Genomic DNA, 19195 nt, shown 5'->3' with positions numbered 1-19195 from the left:
TTACAATGTGCACAATGTCCAATGCCCAGAGCAAAATCAGCTTTGGTCACAATAGGGCCTAGTTTCAAATCTCATTTTACAATGATGGAAAGCTACAGTTTTAGTGCCATACTTTACTTTGTAAATGGTAAGTAACAGGAAGTAATAAAAGCATAATTATGTGCATGCTATTTCCGTACAAGGGGCCTCATTCAGACTTGAACCAAACCTGAATAAAAAATAAGGTGTTTTGTGGAGTGCACCGAGCACGCTTCTACATTCAAGAAGACACATTTTGAGTTGAATAAATTAAGATTTAATTACATATTTTACAATGGGGTAACAAGGAAATGTGTGTCCATTCAAATTCAAAGTAATCCCATTTAAAATGGATTTGACACCAACTCACAAATCATTTTGGATGTATAGCAAGCAGTGTCCAACATACAAAGGACAGAATTGCTATAAAAATAAAATACATCATAAATGTATTGTATGTGTAGCTGAAAAATATTTTGTACAAATTGATGAGAAACACGGATTTGTATTCCTCAATAAACCACAGCCAAGTACGATACACTGCCTGTGAGCCTCAATGTAAATTGGTCTAATCAGTTGCTTATTCATGCTCACGTTACTGTGGATAGAATAGGTCACAGCAGCTGGGCAGGCAGATTACCCTCACAGACAGTGTGTAGTGTAGGTGGTACTTTATTAGGAAAGAGCTGTGACCAACTGATTCAGTTGTATCATCCTCTACACACACTGTGCAGTGGATGTGTATATCTTATTCATTTTAGAGCTGTATGTTCCTACAGTAATAGTGGCAATTACAACTGTAATCACTTAAAAGTTTTCTTTTTAAAGAAAGAAGCAAAAAGAAAAAAAGGAAACAAAATTAAAAAATAAATACAAAAATAAAAAATAATGTAAAACACTTTCATGTTTTACATAAACTGACATGTCCCCCTCATTTGCATTAATATATATATGTGCCCACAATTAAGATATATATGTTATGTTTATTAAAAATCTTAGTACTATTAATCTTTCCATTGCACTATAACCAATTCACAGATTATCTAATGTCAAACAGTTATGATCATGCTTAAATGCAGCGCTTCCAAAATTATTAGAATAAAGAAATGTTGATGAGACTTTACAATACTTATATTACAGTGTAGCCACTGCAATTAGATTTGATGGGTTAGCATACAATGCACAAGGTCACCAGTACAGTTCTCAGCCTCCGTTACATATATTTCTGACCATAAATGGGGATAAATATTTGTTCAGTTGTTTCCTAATAAGAAAAGCATGTATTATATATTGTGTTACAGTTCTATATTACTTTTCATATTTTGCAAGTTGGATATCACTCAAACAATAAATAAATTGCATTCATTAATAAACATATCATACATTCCAGTTATCCAATTTCCAGACTGGTACCGCCTGTCCCAGCAGACCTGAATAGAGCCCACTAACAAATAAGACAGACTTCAGCTTGTAGGAGTGCTTGCTTGTAGACGCTCAATAAGCTGATCAGCCTGCAGAGAAAAATAAATGAGAGAATTATAAATATATATATTATATATATACATACACACACACATACATACATACATACATACATACATACACACACCTTACTGTGTTATCATGTGGAACTCATTTTCTGAGGTTTCTTTTTGTGAGTGTGTATCAAGGTTTACCGACAAAGTTATTATGAAAATACAATTATGGAACTGCACTAATACAGTATTAAGATAAACTGATATTAAAGATGAACAGATTGATATCTAGAAACGGTAATTCTATTTTGAATGTTTAATAAAAAAATATATCACATAGTATACATAAATATTACCATAACAAACAAAATATAATCTAAGAATTAAAGATCAAACAGGGTTTGAGGTTACCATAAGGTTAAAAAATGGGCAGACTAGATGAATCAAGTGGTTCTTCTCTACTGTCTATTTCTACGTACATAAATGAGTGTCACTTTAAAAATATGCACACCTGCTGGAGACTTATAGAATAGTCATTGATCTTATTTGCAGCTTTAGCAATGTCCAATATTTGTGACCCTGCACTGAGCTTATAATATAATAAATTGTACTTTCAAAAGCTCCTTCAAAAAAGGTATACGTGGAACTGAAAGTCGCAAATGGTCAAAACTGATATTACTGTGCAGCACCTGGCTCCTGGTCACTGAGGAGGCAGTGCAGGCAGAGTCTCTGGGAGCACAGCCCAGCAACTTCGGGAGTGCTGGGCATGACCTTTGTCTGTGTGCTTGCCATAAGGCCACTCCCCCTTTTTGGGTGTGCACCTTAGTTGCGCTCAGGAATCAACTTGGTGCACTGATCAATATTCCATAGACAAAAAAACCTTACGGTTTCATATGTCCAATTAAGGCTGCTTAGACATGATCTGAAAATTCACAAAACCTATTGATTTCCTGCCACTCAAACTCCAAAAAGCAATGAAATTACGATCATTAAGGCTGACGTCTTAATGGACGTGTTCCTTGCGCAACACAGATATGGTATGCCATCACACCCTGTGGTTAACGGTAGATTCAGCACTCTCACAGAATGAGATTGCTGTCACTCACAAAATGGTGGAGCTGCTAATTCACAGAATTGTGTGCTCATTGGAATACACACATGCAGTCTATGCAACTGACGTCAAAGCAGTTATGTGGCTCCCACATCCCACTCAGCGCCCACAATCTTCCCATTTGATCACCAAAACAATCTCACTGGCTTCCCACTGCATAAATTTCTCTCATTTAGAATACAGCTGGTCTCTCCAGCTCCCCGGCCGACTACTGAATGGACGGGGCTCGCACTGCTGGCTGTATTTAAGCCAGCCGAGGGGGCGGGGCGATGACATGGCGAGCCGTTTTTGGCTCGCGGTGGCCATCTTTGAATTTCAAAAATGGCGCTGAGGCGCCATTTGTGAAAAGGGCATGCTCGGTTCTCACCATTGAATTCAATGGTGAGAACCGCTCATTGGCTTAGAGGCGGAAGACTCGCCTCTCTCAGCCAATGAGCACTCCGCATCGGGATTTCTGTATTGAAATCCTGGGCAGAGCTGTCAATCGGGCAGCTCCGGTTATCTCTGTTTTTTTTTTTTGCCAAGACCCTGGATTGTGTGAAGAGGACCTGATCTACGCACAGGAGGAGGTGAGTATGGAATTTTTTTTCACAGGTAATCCATTGGATTGTCTACTGGAGAAGAGGACAGATTGGCTTCAGGGATACACAGGTGAGTATGTGAGATAGTGTGTATGCATGTGTGAGTACATGTATGTTTTAATAAAATTATACTTTTCTACGGGGGTGTGTGTGTTTTTTTCAATATTGCTTTTGCTGTGGAACTAAAAGTTACCAGTAAGCCCGTAATGCCATGCATGCTGATACTTGTGCAGGGGCAGGGGAGACTTGCTGGGAACTGTAGTTCCACAGCAAAAGCCAATATTTATATTTTCAAATGCACCACACTTTACCGGGGAGCTGGAGAGACCAGCTGAAGAATGAAGACGACGGGAAGCCCTGGATGTGCGGCGGCTGCGCAAAAGAGCTTACTGGCCACTGCGCTCCAGGTGAAGACACCACAGAAGCCCTGCATGTGCGGCGACCACGCAAAAGAGCTTACTGGCCGCCGCGCTCCAGGTGAAGGTCCCGGTAAATAGAAAATTTATAAGACTGTGTCTGTGTGTTTTATTTGAATATTTCTTTTGTAGGGATACTATAGGTGCCAGCAGGCCCTTAATACCCCGCCTTCTGGTACTTGTGGTTGTCAAAGTACCAGCATGCGGGGGATACCTGCTAGGACCTGTAGTACTATTGCAAAAGACAATATTTATATTTTCTTATGCACCACACTATACATAATCAACCCAGCACCCACCGCCCAAGGGTGCCGGGGATAGCCCCGGGCTATCAGCCTGGGGTGCTCTGAGGAGGGGGACCCCTTTATTGGGGGGGTCCCCAACTCCCCAGAGATCCCCGGCCAGGGCTGACTAGCGGTCAGGGGTGATGCTGCGGCTGGGGGTCCTGATGAAAGGGCTCCCCTGGCTGTGGCATCACCCCCCCCCCGCTAGACGGAGTCCGGTGCTGGTTCTGGGAAATACCCAGATACCCTATGCATTTTTTCCCCCTGTATTTCCAGAACCAGGACCGGCTCAGAGCCCTGTGCTGGTGGCGCTAAATACAGGGGACCCCTACCTCATTTGTCCCCAGTCTTTTGGCAACCAGGACAGGTTCTGAAAAACCTGGTGCTGGTTGCGCTTAAAACAGGGGACCCCTACGTTATTTGTCCCCTGTATTTAGCACAACCAGTACTGAGGCTCTAAAGCCCAGGGTTGGTTGTTTTTTTGGGGGTGGGACCACGCCATTTTTTTTTTAAACACAGGCAGCCAGTCATGGGTGTGCTTAAATGCAGGGCACAAATGACATAGGGTTCCCCCATATTTAAGCACAACCATCACCGGGCTAGTCAGAACCAGCACTGGTTGCCAAAATACTGGGGACAAATGACATAGGGGTCACCTGTAAGTTGTGCAACCAGCACTGGGCTCTGATCCGGTCCTGGTTCTGGAAATACAGGGGAAAAAAAAATATGAGTAGGGTCCCCCTGTATTCTCCAGGACCAGCACCGGACTATTTCTAATGGGGGGCTGATGCCATAGCCAGGGGAGCCCTTTCACCGGGCCCCCCAGCCGCAGCATCAACCCTGACCGCTAGTCAGTCCAGGCCTGGGATCCCTGAGGAGATGGGGACCCCCCCCAATAAAGCCCTGATAGCCAGGGGCTATCCCCAGCACCCCTGGGCTGTGGGTGCTGGGTTGATTGTGTTGTGTTGTGCATTTTAAAGAATATTTTCTTTTGCAGGTGAACTATAGGTCCCAGCAAGTCTCCCTGCATGCTGGTACTTGGAAAGCCACAATTAGCATTAGGGCCCACTGCCAACTGTAGTCCACCTGTAAAAAAAAAATATTAAAATAACAACACACTTTAATATTGTAATATTTTATTTTACAGGTATTCAGCTGGGCGGACAGCGGCCTTTAAGCTCTTTTGCATGGCCGCCGCCGCCACCCCAGGACTTGGGCATCTTCGCCTGGCGGGCACCAACCCACCAGGGCTTCGACATCTTCACCTAGTGGGCGGCAGCCTGTGATAGCTCTTCGTGGCTGCCGCCCACTAGGACTTCTGGCGTCTTCGCCCGGCAGGCGCCAACCCGCCAGGGCTTTGGCCTCCTACGTAGTGGGCGGCAGCCTGTCTCAGATCTTTTGCATGGCAGCCGGCCACTAGGACTTCCGGCGTCTTTGCCTGGCAGGCGCCCATCCGTCAGGGCTTCTGGCATCTTCACCTGGAGGGTGGCTGCCACTTCCCCAGGGCTTCTATGGTCCTCTGCAGGTGCCGCCACCTCCAATGACGTCACGAGTTGTGATTGGCTCGTGGCGGCCATCTTTGAAAATCAAAGATGGCCGCCGCAAGCCAATCACAGCTCGCAACGTCATCGCCGGCGGCAACTGCGGGACCGGCGCCTGTTCGGGTGTCAGCGACGGGCATGGATCCGAGGGGATCTAGTCCCCGACAGCCATTCTGCCGAGTACAGCAGCGGCGCCCATTTTAAAATTCAAAGATGGTCGCCACGAGCCGTGATTGGCTAGCGGCGGCCATCTTGGAATTTCAAAAATAGCGCTGAGCCGCCATTTTTGAAATGGGTGCCGCTGCTGTATTCGGCATAATGGCTGGCGGGGGGGACCGCGACTCGCCACCGAGGTCCCCACCGCCGCATCCGTGTCCTCGCCGCTGCTTTGCCTGCTACCGCCCGCAAACGACAGCCATCTTGCTGCACCCAAGTGAAGCCACTATGACTACACCTGCTGGAAGCTCCAACTGCGGCTGCGCAACAAGTTGAAAAGTCCTATCTTTATAATGGCGCTTTCTTGAGGTAATTGTTTAAAAACTGTGACTTTCTAATTTACCTGAACCCCAAAAGCACATACCCTGGCACAATAGCTACCTAATAAAACAAACCCAAAGTCTAAATTTGCCCCCTACCCAGAGTTTGGCCTTCCCAAAAATCCCCCATAGACTACTCCAGAAACGGGTTCCTAATTTACAATGTCAGAAAAAAGTGAAAGTTGGACCTTTAGATTACTCCCATGTCCTAATTTTTTATGTTTTTGCCCTGAAATTTGGCATGCAGCACAGAGCGACAGTTCTCCCCGGCCATGCCAAATTTCAGATCCGTACCTCCTATAGCTTTTGAGGTGTAGCCCCTTGAACACCCTGCCCCCCCTTCAGAATTCTCTATGGAGAAATCCGTTTTTTTTGGATGCAGCCTTAATATAAGGGCACGACTGTGCCCTTATAATTACCCTGCACTACAGCAAATAGACATTTTCCGTATACAGATGAGCAATCGCGTAGGAGGACACAAGTTTCGACAAATAGTCCCTGTAGCAGCAACCTGGCCAAGCATTTTTTTCGCTCAAAATTTGCATCTTATCGCATAAATAAAACAACTGGAAGCAACAAAAGTACTGTACTAGATTACTTTTATTGTTATCTTAAAAATAATCGTGTATTCATTTACAGTCCGTAAAATCTTAAAAGAAACAAGAAGAAATGTGATTTTAAGTTAGAAATAATGTATTAAAATAGATTATATGGCCAGTACAAGTCTGTATAAATATTCAGTAATGGGGGAATAGGATTGGAATTATATATTATATGGATGTCACATATATATTAGTTGATTTATTGACTACATCTATTCTTTTCCCATCAATATCATTAGTTATTCCACATAGTCAGATATTGTTGATATGTATTTATATGTATTGATCGGAGATAGTCTGTAGATGTAAATATTCCTCTCATATGGATACAATTGCATTTATTACTCGTAATATTTCACAGACTGTAAATAAATACAACATTATTTTTAAGATGACAATAAAACTTATATTTTAATGAATACTGTGCATAAACTAAGACAACCCTTTTCTGTCCTTCTCTCTGATAGCAACCCCCCAATACCCATAATTAAGAATCAATCATTCTGGGATAAATACTAGGGGCCTATAGAGATAATTCATATCTACCTAGACCTGTGCGGTAGGTCCTTTTGCACATGAATTGCAAGTTGCACTGTGCTTCATATGCTACTTTGTACATGTTTAGAACTAATTCATGTGCAGTTAGTCGGAGCCCAGCATCTCTAGTACACCGAGTGTTGTTTTGCTGCATTTGTGCTGCGATTAAGACACAAAATGAAGAAGAGGAAAACAAAACAAAACAAAAAAAAAAAGGAAGAAGAAGGACGGTACGCTAAGCCTCTCAGAGCATTGGGGAAATCAATATTTCAGCATACATAGGAAAAGCTGTCCAGGAAGAGTTTTCCATTGAGGCAGATTCAGGTTAGATTGCTCTTAGAGTTATCAGCAGCAGCGTACATCATACAGGAGAGAATAAAGGAGAGACTCCAACAGTTTAAAAATATTGGCGCTCAGGGGGCTACAACAAATCAGTGCATATACACGGGTGTGGTATACTAGCTCGACATTCATCATGTGGACAAACTGTCCCTGGCAGCGGCATCGTCAGCATTGGCTTCCTGCGGTCATGAAAGGAGCAGTTCTGGTGGAGTCATCTGATGCGCCAGCATTCCGGTGAGTGCAGTCATCTTAATCCTAACCCTAATCCTTGCCCCTCCCCGTAGTGTCTAACCCTAACTTCCCTTCCCCATAGCCTAACAGTAACCCTCCCTTCCCACAGCTTAACCCTAATGTCAACATTCTGAGAATGTCTACATTTTATATGACATTGTTGGAATCCTCAGAATTTGAGATGTTCATAATGTTGACATCACTGTAAACATTGTGGCGACTGAATCCCGTAAACACTTTTATATTAAAAAAAACAAAACGTAGAGGATACTCAATAGTTTTTTTTTCCAGTAATTATGCAGCTGTGGAGGTCAGCCTTTGCCCACTGGCTCACTTTTGTTGATGGGTTACTAAAGTGCAAAGCTAGATCTATGAGAACAAAAATAATGCCCTCAAATTTTGTAGTCTCTGGTATCCTGTCTGAACGGCAGTAATCCCTCCACTGTGGGTGCCGGGGTATGTGCAAATTTCACCTCATCTACTAGAAAACAGTGATGAATTATCTATGTAAATGTTGGTCTACTACTCTAGTAATTATTTTTGCTTATTTACCCTTATGTATGTCATGTATGTATGTCTTTTACAACCCAGTATAATGTTAATCTTGATTCAAATTGTAAAGCGCAACGGAATTTGCTGCGTTATATAAGAAACTGTTAATAAATAAATAATAAACGGTTAATAAATAAAGTTACAATTGCGACTTTAGAAGTCAGTAAAAAGGATGCAAACAAACAGCAGGATATTATTGCAACAGTATGGAGAATTTCTTCAGTTTAGTGCCTAAAAGTGTTGTGTACAAAACCAAAACAAGGAAATCAAACATCTAAAAATGTACTCCAGGTGAGGAAATGTATTAAAATGTAAATTTATGACTAAAGACACTATAGGGGAAAAAGCATATGTCTTTGTGTACTCAGTTTTAACTCCCACTTAAAGTAACACAATATACACAATGCAGTATATTTACACTACATGGCTAAAAGTATGTGGACACTGCTTCTAATTCAGTGTATTTGGCCCCTTCAGCCATACTTCTTGTTAATACAAACATGCAATCTCCATTGCTAAACATTCACAATAGAATGTGTTGTACTGAAGAACTCATGGACTTTCAGTGTGGCATGGCATGCCACCTTTCCATCTTATCAGATGTGTCAAGGCACATGCTGTAGAAAAAAAAATGGGTCAGTCATAGGGTAAAGGGGTTTTTTATTTTTTTAGTTATAGAAGTACAGGAGCAAAACAAACAGGAATAATAAGACTTAGTGTGATAGTCTGCTGGGGGAAGACAAGGCAATAGCATATCATCTAAATCATTATTTATGCTCAGTATTCACTGCAGCAAGAGAGTGAAAGGGGCCACAGTTACCTTACAAGAATATTCATAGACAGGAAGTAGATATCAGTATGTTAACAGAGGGCAAGGTCCTAACAGAACTCTCAAAACTGAAACTGGATAAATCAATGGGGCCAGATGGGATACATCCAAATCCAAGGATACTAACAGAACTTAATGGGGTGTTGGTAACACCATTAGCAGAATTATTCAACCAGTCGTTAGTTACAAGAGAAATTCCAGAGGACTGGAAAAGAGTGAATGTAGTCTCGCTGCAGAAAAGTGAAAGCATGGAAGAGGCAAGTAACTACCGACCAGTGAGCCTTACAGCAGTAGTAAGGATATTGATGGAAACACTCTTAAAAAGAAAGAGTTGTAGAACATCTCAAATCCAGCAAGTTACAGGATCCCAATCAGCATGGATTTACAGGCGGTAGATCATGCCAAACAAATCTTATTGACTGTTTTGACTTGGTTACTAAAGTAATAGATCAAGAAGGGGCCTTAGATGTAGTTTATATACACATTAGCAGGGGCGTATCTATAATGGGTGCAGGGTGTGTGGTGCGTATGGGTCCAGGGTGGGCCCGCACCACACACCCTGCACCCATAATATCTAAAGCTTACCTCTCCGAGGTCCCGTGTTGTGTCTCTCAGCGCTACTCAAAACGCTGGAAAATGGCGCCGCGGCCATTTTACTGCATTTTGCGCATACGCTGTGATGAAATTGCCGGGAAAATGACGGCAGCTCCATTTCGCCGGCGACATGCGCTTGTGCAGTAGACTGGCCACACTCTAGTGCCCAGAGTCTACTGATTCTGCGGTGGCCGGCCAGCCACGTTAGTCGGCTGTCGGCCGCCAGGCTGAGAGGACGGGGTCCCTGACGGGGGATGCACACGGGCCCCCTCCTCTCTAAAGATGCCCCAGTACATTAGTAAGGCTTTTGCCATGGTCCCACATCGCTGCTAAATAAACTCGAAAGTGTAGGATTGAATTGCAACATGGTTGAATGGATAGGATCTTGGTTGCAAAATAGGAAACAGAGAGTTGCGGTAAATGGAGTGCAATCACAGGAGGAAAAGGTTACCAGCGGAGTACCCCAGGAATCAGTACTTTTTAATATCTTTGTTGGTGACATTGCACATGGTGTCGAAGGGAGAGTATGCCTTTTTGCAGATGACACAAAGATATACAAACAGGGTAGACACACCAGGAGGAGCAAATGAAATGATTGATGATCTAGGTAGACTAGAGGAATGGTCAAGAGCTAAATATAGTAAGGGCACTGTAATGGAAACTACAGAGGAGGAAAGGGATCTAGGAGTCACTATTTCAGGACTTAAGCAGGTAAATAAGCAACGTAACAATGAAATGAGGAAGGCAAGTCAGGTGCTTGGTTGCATAGGGAGAGGAATCAGTAGCAGTAAAAAAGAAGCAATAATGCCACTGGATAGGTAATTGGTAAGGCCTCATCTAGAATACTGTGTTCAGTTCTGGAGGCCATGTCTCCAGAAGGCTAGAAATACATTAGAAACTTTACAAAGAAGAGCACTATAATCGTTCAAGCCTACATCACAAAACATACCCAGAAAGACCAAGAAAACTTAATATGTATAGTTTGGAGGAGAGAAGGGAAAGGGGAAGCATGATAAAAAACCTTGATATATCTGTAACATTCTGCAAATGAAGAGAAGTATTAGAACGCGAGTACATGTACTGAGATTGGAAGGCAGGAGGTTCAGAGGAAATTTGTGTAAAAAGGACTTCATCATGGCAGCGGCTAATACAGTAAAGCAATTTAAACATGCTTGATATAGACACAAGGATATCCTTACAAAGAACGAAGGATCATATAGGGTTGTAGTGTTCTCCCCAGAAATTATTTCCAGCTGGGTGGCATCAAGAAGTAGCCGGGTGGGGGCCTTTGCAATTATGCGCGCGCCGGGAAAAGGGGCATCTCCCTTACCATTCCAGCCCGACAGGTCTCAGGCTGCTCCCCCACTGGCTCTCAGTCAAAAGTGCCCATTATGCAGTGCCCCCTGTATTTGTGCCCTTTATACAGTGCCCCCTGTAGTTTTCCCCTTTATACACTACCCCCTCTAGTTTTCCCCTTCATACAATGCCCCCTGTAGTTTTGCTTTGCCCTTATGCAGTGCCCCCAGGCTGAAGTAGTGCCCCCAGACTGGCCCCTTATGCAATGCCCTCAGGCTTAAATAGTGTCCCTTATGCAGTGCCACCAGGCTTAAATAGTGTCCCTTAGGCAGTGCCCCCAGACTGGTCCCGGTCCCAGCCCAGAACTTACCTTAACTTGCTCGCCGCTCGCGCTCCCACTCCCTCGTTCTGACTGGATCTAACTAGATCCAGCAGGCGCACGGGACAGGCTCCTGACATTGTGACGTCACCCGCGTACTGCATCACTGGGAACGCTTGCTTCTGAAGCGATCTGAGGATTCTTTAGCCTCCGGTCACTTCAGAGGGCAGCGTTCCACAGCAGGGGTCGGCGGGGGAAAGTGCCGGGCGGAAGGCTGTTTCTGCCGGGCGATGCGCCCGCAGAAAACACTGGGGTTGAGTGATGATTCTTATCTGCAGTCAAATTTTATGTTTCTATAAGTCAGTGCGTAATCTTTCTAAATTGCCAGAGCTGCCCCAGACGACTGTAAGCGATATTGTTGTGAAGTGGAAATGTCTAGGTGTTCAAATGTGAAACCCAAGCCACACATGCTCAAAGAACAGGCCAACCAACTGCTGAAGCACATTGGGCTGTTTGTCTAGTACGCATGCGCACGAGGGAGCCGGCTCCTTTGTGCGCATGCGTGAGACCCGCTACGACCGACAGCGCCGGTCGTAGCGGGTCTCTTTCCAAAGGGGGCGAGCTGTCGATGTTGATTGACAGCTCGCCCCGTTTGGAAGACGGGCCGGGGGGGGGGGGGGGGTGGCAGCCCAAACGGAGGAATTCCCATGGGAACGCCTGCCGTTTGGGGGAGGCCCCACTGACATCACTAGTGATGCCAGTGGAGAGCTTCCGGCTCTGACAGAGCAAGAAGCTCTCCGGGGCTTACGACAAGTGAGACCCTACCCTAGGGTCTCGTCGTAAGCCCCGATGGTCGCGATGGTCAATGACCATCACCCTAGCGGTCGTTAGGCTGTGGGTGTTAACCAACAGCCTAACGACCGAAACAGAGGCGGCCGGTCAGGATGCAAGCGGCCGCCCAGTTTCTGAGCGACCGCTTGCATCCTCCGACCGCCTCTGAATGAGGGCCATAGTGTGTATAAATCATCTGTAAACGATTCTAACACTCACTATGGAACTCCAAACGATCTCTGGAAGAATCGTAAACAAAAGAACTGTTCGTCATGAGCTTTATGGATTGGGTGTCCATGACGGAGTAGCCACACAAGCAAGCTTCAGATTACAATGCCAAACGTTGTCTGGAGTAGTGTTAAGCACTCCTCCATTGCAGTGGCACTGCATGACAAATTACATTTCAACATCTGGCAGGCTGCCGAACAAATCCACTTTTAGAGGATTCCAGGAGAACGCTTCTTGTCTGAATGCCAACTATAAAGTTTGGAGGAGGAGAAATAATGGTTCCTTTGTTTCAGTGAAGGGAAATCTTAATGCTACGGCATACAATGACATTCTAGAGAATTGTGTGTTTCCAACCTTGTGACAACAGTTTGGGAATACCTTCTCCTGTTTCAGCACAACAATACTCCCATGCACAAAGTGTGTTCACTGGAAAATGGTTTGCAGAGTTTGGTGTGGAAAAACCTGACTGGCCTATACAGGACCCTGACTTCAAATCCATCAAAAACATTTGGGTTGAACTGGAATGCTATCGTGTGACCTCACTAATGCTCTTATGACTGAATGGATGTGAATCCCTGTAGCTGTGTTCTAAAATCTAGTAAAAACCCTTTACAGAAGAGTGGAGGCTGTGATAACAGCAATTGAGAAGCTCCATATTAATACCCTTGATTTTGGAATTGAATGTTCAACAAGCACATATTGGTGTGATGTTTGGGCATATTTTAGCCATGTAGACTTCAGATGCAACTATGCAGGACTTACCGTGATAAACCAGTAAGAATTGAGTCTGTAAATCATTCTGGAGAGAAATCCCAGCTGGCTGGCTGGAGCCAAGACGTGCAGATGTAAATGGGATATTGAGCAGAACGGAGGCCAGTGGAAACCCAACCTGACAGAAAAATAAACAATGGAAAAAAAAAAAAAATCAATACATACTTAACATTAGGAATCACTACACTCTATAGTGCAAGGCACTTTGTAGAGGATACTTTGAAAAGCACCAGCTAATGTTCAATATAAAATATTTATATGCAATCCCACAAAAAATATCTGCTGTGTACTTCATTAGTTCATTATTAGTTCTAGGCTTGCATGCGCATCCTTATTGTACATTACTTTTATAAAAAAAAACATTTTTAAAAATAGAATGCACAAGGTTAGTTCAAATACCAATAATCTGTAGTATTACCTATATATACACACACTAGCAATTTTGACCTTTTTTTGAATGGTGAACATACATGTTCTATCTCATATGCATTACTTGGATATTAATTTTGCAGTGTTCAATTTATCCATCATCTAAAATGTGCCGTACCTACAAACTGAAGAAGGGAACATGGATGACGATGCTTGTTGTAATGTTTGGGTTTATGATTTGTTAGTATACCATACAGATCAATGCTTCTCAAACAAGAGCTGGGTACACACCGACAGGACATATTTTGCCAGTTCCATTGAACGGGCAATATATACCGTATCTGTAGTGCATCGGCAGGTGTGTACACCCGATATGCCTGAACAACGTGGTTCACATAGATATCTGATCAGCCCTGCAGCAAAGCAGATATATGGTTTCATCTGGCTGTCTGTATGGCCGACCCACCGAGAGCTCGATATGTCTGCAGCAGAAGTAACTGAATATGATGTCACCAGTGAGCGGTCCTATTCAAATAGTTCTGCTGGCAGACATATCGCCGGAATAATTGGTAAGTGTATTTGCAGCCAGTTTAATGAGAGTGGCTTGCAATTAAATTTGATTGGTGTTAAAAACCTCCATACAAAATTAAATTTTTTTTTTTATGGCTGACATTTAAAACTTTAATTATGCAAGAACATTAAAAACAAACAAAAAAAAACTGTCCCAGGCTAGAAATGTATTTAGTATTTCCCACTAATAAAATGTATGGACATAATTTATGCTCAGATAAGTTACCTAATATCCTCCAAATCTGTGACATTGTTTCTCTGTAGCACACTCTTTCCAACTTCCACCATATTCTTAACTGGAAGAAATGAACAGGAAAATTATCTGGAGCTCATACTATTAGACACACAGTAGCAGGCACGCCCGGACTGTCATAAATAGATAAATGTATACTATAAGAAATAATTAATCTTTCTATATAAAAGGCAGTGGTTCTCAAACTTTCTGGAATCACGGCACCCTAGAGTATCAACATTCGGTTTCATGGCACCCCTAAGCCAAAAGTTTCTTACTGAGAGATTCAGAAAAATTATTAAATTAAGTCAGAGGTTCTCAAACTCAGTCCTCAGCTCACATTTTCTAGGTCACCTAAGAGGTGCACAGGTGTATTCATAACGCATTACTCACTGACACATTTTTAAACGTTCCACTGGTGGAGCTAATTATTTCACTCGGAATTCTGTAAGGAGACATGAAAAACATGCACTGTTTGGGGTCCTGAGGACAGAGTTTGAGAACCTGTGAATTAAGACATCCTTAGGAAAGTTATGTGGTGGTGGACAGGGTTGTGCTTCTGTTTGTCCACATATCTTATGATTGGCAGCCACCTATTGACCATAAGTGATTTTATTTGGTCCTGGACCACACGGTTTGGGAACCACTGATGTAAGGATTTCACTTTATCATCTGCATAAGAAGAAATGACATATAGCACTGTTGTATTAAGTGCAGTGGGAAGGTTTGTATCATACAGTGCCTCATCAGTTTCTGCATAGAAAGCTGGGGCTGAAATGGTATCCTTTTAACAAGCAATAAAAATATGAAGTTGGAGTAATACATAAATGAGTTATTTTATTATAGAATATACTGGTCTCACCTAACTGCACATGGTCACTTGTTAAAGTTTTACAGTTTCCAACATGCTTCTTTGGTACCACCAGAAAATGAAATGGTGCTCCAGGTCTTATATCTTTAAAGCAGACCAGGTCCTCCTGTGAACAAAGTCATGTTATTATTAATGTATTCATAATCTCAGATTCACCTGAACATCAATTCTCTGTAATGTGCCATCACAAAGACACACTATAGCAATGTATTTTTGCTTATTTTTCATCACGCTTAAGAGCAGATGTACTAAGCTCTGGAAACTGATACATTTGAGAGTGATAGGCCAGTTTCACATTTGCCGGTTTTGGCCGGCCCGGGAAGAACCTGGCGGTAGCCAGCCGGATTCTTTCAGGCACTGTGTGCCTTTCACAAGCAGCAGCTTTGAGCCGCTTTTTATATTTTGTTTTAAAAAAAAAAAAAAAAAACAATTGGGCATGCGCAGCAGTTGCTACTGCACAAGCCCGGCCGGCAGAAGCCAGTGTGTGTGATAGGAAACATGGTTTCCTTTACACCACTGGCATGCAGGAACCGCACGGACACGGCACGGCAGCCGTCCTGCACAGTAGATATTTCTGGCTGTAACACGGCGACCATGCAGTGCCCGTGTGAAAGGACCCAGCTGATTCCCTGCTTTACTATATTTCACAGCCGGCTAAAAATCGGGCGGCTTTTTGCCGCCCGGCCAAAACCGGCAAATGTGAAATAGCCCATAAACTACCAATTAGCTCCTGTCATTTTTCAAATACAGCCTGTAACATGACAGTTAGGAGCTGATTAAACGTTTCCTCAGCATATTAGCCATACTGATGAAAGAATGTACAACAATTTATCATGAAACAAAAAAAACCCAAAACATAATAATGTTCACCTGAATAAAACAAAAATGAGATCTAAACTGTCATAAGACTGATTGCAGGTGGATATAACCAGCTATCTGCAGAAGGCTGCATTTGCAACCATACATTATATTAGCCAAAAAAAACAAAAACAAACCATAAACTTACTAGGGGCGAGTCAGTTACCCCTTTCAGACATCTTGAGATTCCCGGGAATTTGGCCTGCCTCAGCCAAATTCCCGGGTAGCCGTGTCTGTCTGAAAGGTACCTACCCGGGAACACGTTAGACACTGTAGTGTGAAAGGGGGGTCTCGACCAAACACCCGGGAATTTGCACAGGAGAAATTCCCAGGTCTGAGCAGTAAATTTCCCGGGTTGTATATCTGAAAGGGGTACTACTGGTGATGTAATTCTGCATATCTTAACATTGCTCGGCTGTGGACATACGTATGAGCCAGTTTACAGACCCCAGAGGTTCCACTTACAGGTTATTTTCCTTTTTACAAGGAAATCTGATAATGTTACGGTATAATGTTTCCATTTTTGGATTGTATTTACTTATCACAGGGAAATTTGATTCTTGAAATGCCTTTATAAATCGGTTAAAATTACCTTTTCAGTTTTGAATTATTGTACCCAGTTTTTTTTTAGCCTTCATGTTATGTACTTACCACAGCATTAGCATTAAGTACAAATGTTGACAGGGAAGTTAACCAAGAAAAACCAACCAGGGAATCTGAAAACTACAATACGTCCAACAGCGCAAGTTTTTGTGAGCACCTCTACGGGAGAGTGAGACATGTGGATGGATGAGATGTGCTGTTCCAGAAGGGTACATCACCAGTAATTCAATCGCCCAAATACTGTCATAACTGAAGAGGCGAGTGAATGACGGTGCTACAGATGTGTCCTCAAACATCTAGCGTCAATATGCCACGCAGCCTCCAGGTCCCGTGCTACTCTGCAGGTGTCTTTTTTTTGCCAAAAATGCATCGAAGTCAAAATGCAATGCAACTAGGATGCACGAGCAGACTGTGCGGATTAATTTGATATGTGACACTTGTATATCTGTGTGCTCCTGAATCTGTATATTAACCACAACGGAACTTGGAATGAAAAAAGCTGCGTCCGCTACATTGTAGCACATTGTACACAAATTCGGGGACACGGTCAAACTCAGGTATACCAGTGTCACATATGAAATTAATCAGCAGTCTGCTAGTCGCAAAAAAGACGCACAGCATTAGCAAAATCTCACAGGACCTGGCGCACCGTGGGGCTTTTCAGCGTGATTGCAGCAAAGATGTAGAAGGACGCATCTGTAGGTAACAAGTTTCTGAAAAATTACTTTTTTTAATGGTTGACGGTGCTATGAGCTAGAGATAATAGTAAACATTTTATTTTAAATGTTGGTAGTCTATTTACTGATATATTTTGTGGATAAAAGTGCTATGCCCAATTCATGTTAACTCTATTGTAACATAACAGCTTCATCCACTCGCATCTTCAATTCATTTGCGAAACCACTGTAAAACTTTCATATTGTAAAATACAGCAAGGCATTAGAAGATCCCACCCTGCCGGCATCAGTGATCAGTGTATGCAGGTCAGAGGAGAAAAGCTAGTCAGTGGCAGTACACCTGCCCATGTAGGTCTCCACAGGACCCATCTTACACCGCACTACACCATTGGTGACGGCAGAGAGGGTGCATGGTTGTATGTGACGTCACATGGCGGCTTACTCACGTCACAGTGCAGCATTTCAGAGCCGCTCTCCGGCTCGTTGGAGATCTTGCAGAAGATGCACCTGCTGTCGTAGCTCTCTGAGCCCCGCTCCTCCGCCTGTGCAGACATCCCCGGCTCCGGCGCAGTAACAGCGGCCGCCTCCCCTGTACCTGGTACCCGGCACTGCTTTGTGTCTGCCAGCCAGCCAGCCCTGCCCTCTCCTGCTCTCCCGGCTTACTTCCTGCTCTGTGACGTCACGCGGAAAGATGGCGCTGCCCTGCTGCCGGAGCGGCGCTGCTCTGCGGAGATATCTGCTGCTCCTGGCGCAGGAGAACTGCGAGTTCCGGCTGCCGGTGAGTGAGTGTGGCTGAGGTCACATATTGCCTTGCATGGCTTCCCTGTGAGGGGCGAGGGCGTCTGGCAGGACAGCTGCATGCCTCCAGCATGGTGGAGTTATACCAGCTCCCTCCCCCGGACCTGGGCCGGGATGTCTGCAGCGTGCAGGGCAGGAGGAGGGGCAGTCAGGTGTTTGTAAGCAATGGGAAAACTGCACATTAGGGGTTATGTGAGAGCTAGATTTAGCAGTCTGTAAAACATGCTACAGTGCCTCTCTTTCTACATCCAGCACACTTTCATTCAGTATTCTTCTTTCTTATTAACCACTTAACTGACGATTTTTCCAGCAAAACCTGTCAGAACGGGTCCACAGGAAAGTCCATGGAGTCAGAGGAGATTCATTCTGCACATGTGTAGAACAAATGTCTTCTTCAAAAACATAGTGGTGCGGTTGCACCTTGTCAGCTAAAGCACAGCTGGCTGCGTTTGCACCATATATGGTTAAGAACACTCAGTCACAATATATATGTATTACATAGTATGTAAGGCACCATGAACCTGTAACACCAGACTGATCCAAGTGAAAAGAGTGGAGAAGTTGCCCATAGCAACCAATCAGCTTTGAGGTAGCGTTAATCAAGTACAGTCTATAAAACAATAGGTAGAAGCTGATTGGTTGTTATGAGCAACTTCACTATTGTCACTGCTTGATACATCAACAATAATGCCATCCAGAGATAGTGTTATGTTTTTGAGAGAAGCATTGCGTCTCTTATCTATTTATAGCGCCAGGAGGGAGCTATTCTTTTCAGCGTTCTGTTTAGGTTGACTAAAGTGCTGGGCGCGAGGCTGATTTCCAGCTTAGCGCGGTGCTAACAGCCTCGCGGCCGGCACTTGAATTGGAGGATACCGGTTCTTGCGACTAAAAAACCACTTTAAGTTGCAAGAGCCGGCATTCTCTGACTTCCTGTCGGAGAAATCATTGCGGTGAATTGAATAGCTTCCTCCTGTCTCTATTCAACTTCCGGTGAATTGAATCGCCCCACATGAAACTGGTGTGCAGACAAATGAAAGGGGGAGAAATAACTGGTTTCTCAACACTTTTCATTATATGAAATATAGAGGAATTATATTTTAGGCTTTCTTAAGCTAAAATGAAG

At 43.7% G+C, this 19195-nt stretch overlaps 2 protein-coding genes across 2 annotated transcripts in view; one reads left to right on the top strand and one right to left on the bottom strand.

The window, feature by feature from the left end:
* Positions 1-279: 279 nt before the first annotated feature.
* On the bottom strand, positions 280-18168 carry HINT3 (histidine triad nucleotide binding protein 3). The gene is made up of 5 exons (XM_088443102.1): positions 17721-18168; positions 15128-15242; positions 14260-14329; positions 13086-13212; positions 280-1529 (listed from the first exon to the last, which is right to left on the bottom strand). The coding sequence occupies exons 1-5, from the start codon at positions 17826-17828 to the stop codon at positions 1482-1484; spliced, it is 468 nt and encodes a 155-aa protein (XP_088299228.1). The 5' UTR covers positions 17829-18168; the 3' UTR covers positions 280-1481.
* TRMT11 (tRNA methyltransferase 11) overlaps positions 17758-19195 on the top strand; it is a 103640-nt gene continuing 102202 nt past the window's right edge. The window contains exon 1 of the mRNA XM_088443100.1: positions 17758-18052. Coding sequence (XP_088299226.1) covers positions 17966-18052 — 87 coding nt within the window. The 5' untranslated portion in view covers positions 17758-17965. The remainder of the gene's footprint in view (positions 18053-19195) is intronic.

This window comes from Taudactylus pleione, unplaced genomic scaffold, assembly GCF_031769625.1.
Source record: "Taudactylus pleione unplaced genomic scaffold, aTauple2 ptg000326l, whole genome shotgun sequence".
NCBI classification, from domain to species: domain Eukaryota; kingdom Metazoa; phylum Chordata; class Amphibia; order Anura; family Myobatrachidae; genus Taudactylus; species Taudactylus pleione.
This window is presented reverse-complemented; position numbering and strand designations above follow the sequence as displayed.